At 37.5% G+C, this 9,081-nt stretch overlaps 2 protein-coding genes across 2 annotated transcripts in view; both read left to right on the top strand.

The window, feature by feature from the left end:
* The window catches only part of LOC102301963 (UDP-glucuronosyltransferase 2A2), a 30,555-nt gene that overhangs the window by 12,379 nt on the left and 9,095 nt on the right, over positions 1–9,081 (top strand). The window lies entirely within an intron of this gene.
* Positions 4,711–8,139, top strand: LOC102301374. Its single transcript, XM_005912900.3, has 5 exons — positions 4,711–4,810; positions 4,933–4,990; positions 5,075–5,155; positions 5,483–6,630; positions 6,776–8,139. The coding sequence occupies exons 4-5, from the start codon at positions 5,930–5,932 to the stop codon at positions 7,011–7,013; spliced, it is 939 nt and encodes a 312-aa protein (XP_005912962.3). The 5' UTR covers positions 4,711–4,810; positions 4,933–4,990; positions 5,075–5,155; positions 5,483–5,929; the 3' UTR covers positions 7,014–8,139.

The following is a 9,081-nucleotide window of genomic DNA, read 5'->3' as shown; positions in this document are numbered from 1 at the left end:
CGGCCTTGTCTTGGTAGGTTTACAGTTGTGCCATACTCCTTCCATTTCTGAATGATCGCTTGAACAGTGCTCTTCGGGATGTTCAGGGCTTGGGAAATCTTTTTGTAACCTAAACCTGCTTTAAATTCCTCAATAACTTTATCTCTGACCTGTCTGGTGACTAAATCCAATCGAGAATCTGTGGCAAGATCTGAAAACTGCTATTCACAAATGTTGTCCATCTAATCTGACTGAGCTGGAGCTGTTTTGCAAAGAACAATGGGCAAGAATTTCAGTCGCTAGATGTGCAAAGCTGGTAGGGACATACCCTAAAAGACTGGCTGCTGTAATTGCAGCAAAAGGTGGGTCTACAAAGTATTGACTCAGGGGGCTAAATAATTACGCACACCCCACTTCTCAGTTATTTATTTGTAAAAAATGTTTGGAATCATGTATGATTTTCGTTCCACTTCTCACGTGTACACCAATTTGTATTGGTCTTTCACATGGAATTCCCAAAAAATTGATTCATGTTTGTGACTGTAATGTGACAAAATGTGGAAAAGTTCAAAGGGGCCGAATACTTTTGCAAGCCACTGTTTATTCTGTAACTTTCACATAGAGTCTTATCACGAGGTGTTTTGCCCTCACACACACACAATAAATGTTTTTCATGCAGCACATTCAGAAATATGTCTCTTAGAAAATAGTAACATGGTAAGACATAATAAAATTACTGTATGGATTATGTGATCATATACACACACACACACTATAAACATACACTGGAGTCTTTATTATTATGTAAAGCATTTAACCCATATATTTGATGTAGTTAGGTCAAGTATTATTCAGATGTATATCATAAAATTATCACAAAAAACTATGCTATTTGCTGTACTAATGTGTGAACGTTAACCATGTTGTGACCTATTGTCAGAAGGCAAAGCAAAGGGTTAATCTAAGGGTGTCCCTTTGGGCAGGGCCCTCAACCAGCGTCCTGGCCGGACTCTGGCCCGTACTTGCGCCTGCACCTGCTGTTTTTGGGCGCGTTGGAAAGTTTCTCAGCAGCAGGGAGGTGGGACAATTGGTTTCTTCAAAAAAAGGACATGGGCGTGACTCGTTGGGGTTGGTCCTAACCTCCATGCGCTTACGGCAAACACCCTAAGGGAGCTTTGCTTTTCCTTCTGTTTTGCTGAGCTTCACTGTTCAATAAAACGGCTGGCATAGAACTTTGTTCCTCTACTGTGATTTTTCTGTTTTTGACTTTAATTGGAATTGAGAAGCTGAAATCCACCTAATTCTTATCTGAGGAATTACTCACACTTACGACCACCACAGTATGAATACTGTAAAATGCTACCAATCATATCAATATTTCCTGTTTAGAATGTTGACTAACATCTTTTAAGTGTGCTACTGAAAAGAACACAAAGCAATCATGAAATACATGGAAAATTATTTTGTGAAAAATACAGGGGTTTTTTTCAGCCAGCTTCACTATTTGCTCACTTGTTATTCCTGTTCTTGTACAACCCTCAGTCCTCTTTCTCTGTCTCCATCCTCCTCAGTCAACTTGAATTGCAGTTGCTGGAAAATAACAAAAATATAATCTTATAATAATTATTATAAGAGCTGGGGTTTTATAACTGATAACAGTATAGCACAAGTTATGTGAAATTACCATCAATGAATGTAGGTAAAACAGAAGCTACAGTTTTATAATTTTTTGATGAATTTGACTACATGTCCACTCTTGTTTCTTTTTCTTCTCTCTCTTTGCTGTCTTCATCCTGCTTTCTCCCTTTCTCTCCCCCTCTATCCTCCTCTCTCAAGATTTAAATATTACAATGAATATAAGTTATAAATTGATCCATATCAGTCTATAGCTATGTTCAAACCAAATATAAGCTGCTGCAGGAAATAGACAGGTACAACTAATTAGTCTACTGATGACAAACCACGCTGCTGAAGCAGCAACATCATGGCATCGCAACAGGACAGAAAACCTGTTTTGATGCTGTCCTGTACTGTTGTTAACTTGAATAAGTTTGGGAATGTATTAAATAAAGGCTAAAGAGATAAAGACTCGTAGAGAAAGTTTTCACATAAGCAGACGTAAATGCTTAGCATGCACCTCGAACTCAGTCAATAAGAAACATCAGTATCACGAACAAATTACCCGTTGCTTTCGAGTACCTCAGAAATATTGTTTTTTACTACGTCTTGCATTGAGGTTTAGGTCCTCCCGTACAGACTACATACACCTCGGTTTTACTGGTGTCAAGCCAGCCTCCAATTCCAGCATTGCAGTCAAGCTAGCCTCCACTTTGTTTTACATTCCCTGTGTATTCTGATGGCAAAAGATGTGAAAGCCTGATTTCAAAATAAAAGCTCAATTAAAGCCATCTCCTTTTGGATTTCAAAGTAAAAGCCCTCTGAATGTTTATTTTTGAACTACTGGTTTAATTAATTCAGAATGGAAAACTCACGTTTCCACAGACTAGTTGCAGTCTATATTGACAGTATACAACCCCATAATGATATCATGTCAATATTAATCACTCTTGTTTTGCCTTTCAAAATAATGGCCCTTTCAAATTGACCATATATCAGTGTGCATTTTCCATGAATTCAGAAAGCTCTAAAATGGAAAATTGCTGTTTCCACAGAATAATTACTGTCTATATTGACAGTATTCCATCCCACAGTGATACCACGTTGATCTCAAGTCATTCTGATTTTGCCTTTCAAAATAATAGCCCTTTCAAATTGTCCATACGGGAAATAATCTTTCAATGAATTCTGATTTCTCTAAAAAGATAAATTCTTGTTTCCATAACATAATTTCACTCTAGATCAAGAGTATGCAACCCCACAATGATACCATGTCAATATCAAGTCAGTCTGGTTTTGTGTTTCAAATTGCCCATTTAAGACCTACCTTTCAGTGATTTCAGAATGCTCTGAAAAGGAAAATTCCTGTTTCCACAAGATAATTCAACTTTAGATCAACAGTATACAACCCCACAGTGATACCATATCAAAATCAAGTCAGTCTGATTTTGCCTTCCAAAATAAAGGCCTTTTTAAATTGCCCATATACGACCTACTCTTTTAACGATTTGAAAATGCTCTAAAAAGAAAGATTTCTGTTTCCACAGGATAATTCCACTTTAGATCAACAGTATACAACGGACAAAAGGTTATACCATATAAATTTTGAGTCAGGCTGATTTTGCCTTTCAAAGTAATAGCACTTTCAAATTGACCACATTTGACTTACTCTTACGATTTCGAAATGCTCTAAAATGGAAGATTCCTGTTTTCACAGGGCAATTACACTTTCGATCAAAATTGTCCAACCCCGCAGTGATACCATATCTATATAATATCATTCTGATTTTGCCTTCCAAAATAAAAGCCTTATCAAATTGCCAATATCTGACTCACTTTTGTAATGATTTCAAAATGCTCTAAAAAGAAAAATTCTTGTTTCCACAAGATAATTTCACTCTGTATTGACAGTATACAACCCCACAAAAATGAAAATTGCTGTTTCCACAGGATAATTTCACTTTAGATCAACAGAATCCAACCTTGCGTTGTTACCATGTCAATTTCAAGTCATTCTGATTTTGCTTTCCAAAATAAAGGCCTTTTTAAATTGCCCATATACGACCTACTCTTCCACAAGATAATTTCACTTTAGAATTATTCTGAACTGTTTTTTTTTTTCTTTCTGTTATCCACATATATGTTTTGATGTGCAATGGTATTAGTTTGAATGACATCTCCAAGGCCCTTTAATTTATAATTTTCTTTTTTGTTTTTTTTCTTTTTACTTTGTTTGTCAAGTATTCACCACATTTAAAACACACAAAAAAAGACAATAGTTAACTTTAAAATTAGTACAGAGGTAGAGAATAAACTCAACCGTGGTGTCTTTTGTAGTCAGAGAGATTATTGAATGTTTGGGTGGATGTATTTTCCTCTGTGGTAGGTTAGGATGTGCGCCCGCTACCCCAGGCTCTGTGGGGCTTGGTGGTGGTGCTAATGTAGGCCCCTATCCAGATGGGCCTTTGTGGCTTCCTGTGGTGCCTACTGGGGTCTGCGGGGGACCTGACCCCACGAGAGAGTACTTTGCCTTCACTTCCCTCTCCTCCTCATCCCCACTCCATCACATCGCCACAGATGCAGGGCTTTGGGGTACAGTTGTTTCACTGAGGTGGGGGTGAGGCATTCCTCCTGTGTCCCCTTCTGACCACCTGTACCTCAATTTTATTCCACAACCTATACAGCAACATCACTTGTGCTGGGCATGCTGAATGGCGTCCAAGGGATGGTCTGTGTATTCTACCTCTCCTAAGTTGCCGGTGCCCACATCTCAATTTTAAATACATGTAGTTGATAAGGTTTCTCGGCAGGGGCTGTGCTGACACCAATATTTATTATTTACTGTCACTTATACTTATCTAGGTTGTGGCTGTGGTCTGTGTTATATTTTTGCTTGTTTTCTTTTCTGTTTTTTTTTCCAGTAGGTAATCCAATGGAATTTACTGTCTTGTCTCACCGTCCCTCATCCCCTCTGTATTTTCCTCTCTTTTGAACGTCTCTTGTCTAAGTCTTAATCTTTCTTATCAACCAATTATGTGTGTTCCTTTGATAATAACTGCAAATTTAAATTTGCATTTCGTCTTTTCACTTAAATTTTTTTTTTTTAAATTATGTCGTTAAAATGAAATTTATTAAAAATGTATGCTGTTCTCTACAGAACTTGCCTATACCAGTCAAAGGGGATTCAGATAACGGACAAAAGCCACCAGAGCAGGTTCCATAAATAAAATTCTATGTGTTTGCTATTAAATATGTTGATATACCACATTTTAGTCAATCTATTACTGTTGAAATTATCCCTAAACTGAATATTGTTACGGGTAATGTCATTTTCAGCAGGAAGAACTATCAGCTGCCACTTCTCTGACACCGGACATCTCCGTCTCCTGAGCAGGTCAGTCTGTCTGTACTATCATAATTTCTCTTTAACATTTACATGTAATTACACTAAAGTTACACCCCTCAACTCATGTAATAGCAACCAGAAAAACTATCAGCTGCCGCTTTCCTGACACCGGACATCTCCTTGCAGGAGGACGGACAGCTGTCTCCTGAGCAGGTCAGTCATTAAAAATGCTTTCAAATAAGTTATGATTGGTGCTAGTATCATTTTTTAAATGACCACGTTATATTACATAAAAATATTTGTAAAAACACAATATACAATTAAATAAAGAATTTTATCAAATGTTGTAACATAGAATGCAATTTCTATTTAATTACACTTCTCGACATGAATTTTTGCTATATATTCCAAAATTAAAAACACTGGCTGTTAATATACTTAAAATACACGAGTATTTCAAGTATATTTACAGATATTACAGTAGTTATGTAACGTGGAACAAAACTTTTTCTCACTAAATGAATTTTTTCTCTTTTGTAGCCTAACAGCAACTCATCTGATGATGGATTCATAAGAATCAGGGTTCCACTTGAACCAACTTTTTTTTTCTTGAAAAGGAAAGAATGGGCTAATCTAAAAAATAAGAGATCCCAAAGAAGATACAAGGGACTACAGTGGACAAATCTGATTTCAGACAGACTACGGACAGTGTTTCCATATTGTTCCTTTGCTTTCAAAGGGCACAGAGTCCAGGCTTTGGACTCAGTAAGAAAGGACCCTTTCTTCTGGTGTCTGGGTTACTGCAGTTTCGAGGATTGTCCAGTCACTGTCAATGTCACTGTAGATAAAGAAGACGATCTAAAGGCGAAAGTCAATTTTCAAGATCTCGAGTGTGTGCACAACCACTATGAACTGAAAAGAAGACCAGTAAGAGCTCATAAGAGAGATAAAATTGACCATGAATTGGAAAAACAATTACCCAGAGCCATGTATCTGGAAAAAATGAGCAAAATGGATGATGATGTTGTGCAATCAGGGTGTAGAGATGAAGTTCCAACTCCTCAAGTGTTGAGAAACATAGCATTGGAAATCCGAAAGAAAAGTCGTCTTCATCATAATGAGATTATGAGTCTCCAGTTAATGGTGGCAAACAAGAAGAACAACCCAGAGGATGTATTGCAGAAAGTGATGTTACATCCAAAAGGTGCTTTTTTATGGTCTTCCAAGAGCATTGAAATTTTCCAGAGCCGCTGTCGGGAGGACTTAGTTTATTTGGATGCTACAGGAAGTATCATGAAAAAAAGAAAGTGTTTGCCTCCTTTCTGTATTTACGAACTTGTAGTAAGGAATCCATGGAAAACATGCTCTCCCCTACCAGTGGCTACATATTTAACATGTGACCATACCACTGCCTCGGTCACATATTTTCTGGAAGCATTTCTGACTGATGTTGCAAGGGACTTTGGGCGCAAAGCCATGCATTCAGCTGTAATGCTTACGTGTGATGGATCTATGGTCCTAATGCAAGCTATCTGTTTAGCTTTAGCAAAAAAAAATCTGTCGAACACAATAAATCATAATTATAACATCACTTCGGGGAAAGGAAACAAGGAAGACTTCGAGGTTCCAATTCTTCACAGATGCCTTAGTTATGTTATGAAGAATGCCAAGGAGATCTGTAAAAAGTAGTAAGTGTAGTCGTTTTAATACAGTATTCACTTGTTTGTTTGTTTTTTAATGTGACATGTGACATGGCATTTCATTTTTCAATTTGGGAAAACTGTTTATTACTGTTTTGGAAACACTTAAAGATAATTTCTTCTTCAACTGCAGTGCACCAAAGAACTACCATCTTGCAATGCACACTGTTGGAGTCTTCACTACTGCAACTTCCTTAAAAGACCTCAGTGACATGGTTCAAAGTGCTGCAATTGTTTTTGGGAGTCCTTGTAGTGGTGAGAATGTCAAAAAACATTTTCACAACCTGCAGTTATGGATGCAGAAAGCCAATGTTGATGTTGATGGTAATGCCAGAAACTCAAAAGCTGATGAGGACCTAAAGGTAAACTGAAGTCAATTTTTATTAAAGCTAAAGGCTACACTTTTGCCTCTTATACTTCTTTTTAAATACTTTGGAATAGCATAATAATCACAAGTCACAAGTAATTTGAAATGTTTTATACAGGTTTGATTCAGCTGGCGCCAGCGGGATAGCCGCATGAGTGAAGATGGTGAATGTTTGGGTTTAGTGCGAACAACTGCATCCAATTTTTGCAGTTGGTATAATGTCCATCACTGGTCACCAATTATCTCAGTTCCCATTGTTCTTCTCCAAGATGTTATCCATATTGCAGAGCCATGAGTTTCTCCGAGATCTTATCCATACTGCGTTCAAAACACAGTCTGAGTACTCACAGCCCTGCCAATCGTCTATCAAGTCGCCCAGCCTTATGGGATTTTGAACAGCTGTAGCAGCTTCTTGTTCTTCGATAAGACAGGTTCAAGCCAGCTCCAATCAGCCCGAACTCTGTTATCGTGGTTCCTAATACATAGGTAGATGTCGTTCAATGTCCTCCATCGAGTGTCGTCAGACACACGATGCAACCGACCATCGAGTATCCGGCAGCAAACGTCTCTACAGGACAATTGGATCAAATCCATATTACTTTAGGCTTTAGAGGACAAGACTGAGAAACTCTTTGAGGGTTAGAGTTAGACGAGACTAGACAAACACATAGAAGCAGCAGGGAAGCCAAGGGAGGGAGAGGGGGAAAGATGCGTCCGCCTCCACCGAGAGCCAAAATAGATGAAATTTATGTCTGCAATTTAAAATGTAATCAGAGGAAGCACTGCAGCGATTTGGCTCAGTTCCTATTTACTTTGTACCATTCCTTCACTAGTGTGAGTACCTGATATGTCTATACACCTTTCTCATCACATCACTGCACTGTGAGTCATATGCAGCAACGATTGTAAATAATGCGGACATTCTCATTTGAAGGATAATCCTATTCAATAAAAGTCACTGCTTTCTAATGTATCCTGCCATCTTTACTGCATATGTAACAAAAGTAAACATAAGATGTGAAATTTTAAACATGACTTGAACTTGGACTGTTCACGGTGAATTGTGGAATTGCTGTTGATGCCAAATTTTAGGAAAAATGGTTTTAGGCAAGAATATCTTTAGGCATGAAGTTTTTCTTCAGCTGACTTGTTAAAACACAAACAACTACAGGGTGCTAACATACACTCAGTGTTTAACAACCATTTTAATTCATCTAATCCTAGTTTGTTCACTATATAGACTAAATTTCTTTATAATCAAAGCACTTACAGAGTAGGTGGCATAGATTGTGGTGATGACATTAAACCAATTCCACCACATTAAGGGTTCAACTGTTTTACAACTGCTGCATCGCTTTGCTGTATCAGAATACCAGTACAAACAAGAAGCAACTGATTCTTCACCTTATTACTGATTCTGGTAATAAACTCAATTTATGGATAGTGAATGTGGCTCCAAAGCTACCACAAGACTGACCACAAATATGTGGTGTCACTCTCAGGCTGCGTGGATCAATAAAGACAAGGCTTCAAACAGCCTCAATCAATGACTGTATGACCAGCAAATTCATCATCTCTCAGAGCTTCTTCTGCACTGTCACCAGCATCCTGCTCGGGTGAAAAACAAGCAGGAGAATCTTCTGGATTCTACATTCATCACTGATGATTTATTGGTAACCTGGGAATGTGCTCAGTCATAAATGATGTAGTAAAAAGTTGGTGTTTAGTATATGAGAAAAACCTGGAGCTCATTCATTATCAGTGTCAGTAGAAAAGATACTTGCACCTAAATACTAGGGGTGCAACGATACACAAAATTCACAGTTCGGTTCAATACTTTGGTGTCATGGTTTGATATTTTTTTGATACAAAAAAATGTTCATGCTTTTTTAATGTCATTTATTAAAATTATAAATAGATATTTTAACTCAAAAGTACAGTTTTTAAATTTAATTTTGCTGAAACAACAAAGTAATACAAAAATAAATCTATCTGATCGAGGAATCACTCATCTTTGGAAAAGAGAGTTTATTACAGAGAAATGGCTCTTTCCAAAATAAAAGCTATACTAT

The sequence above is a fragment of the Haplochromis burtoni genome, unplaced genomic scaffold (genome assembly GCF_018398535.1).
Source record: "Haplochromis burtoni strain Fernald_Lab_line unplaced genomic scaffold, NCSU_Asbu1 Contig_2, whole genome shotgun sequence".
Classification (NCBI taxonomy): Eukaryota; Metazoa; Chordata; class Actinopteri; order Cichliformes; family Cichlidae; genus Haplochromis; species Haplochromis burtoni.
Note: the sequence above shows the minus strand (reverse complement) of the source record. Positions and strands in the feature narration are given on the sequence as shown.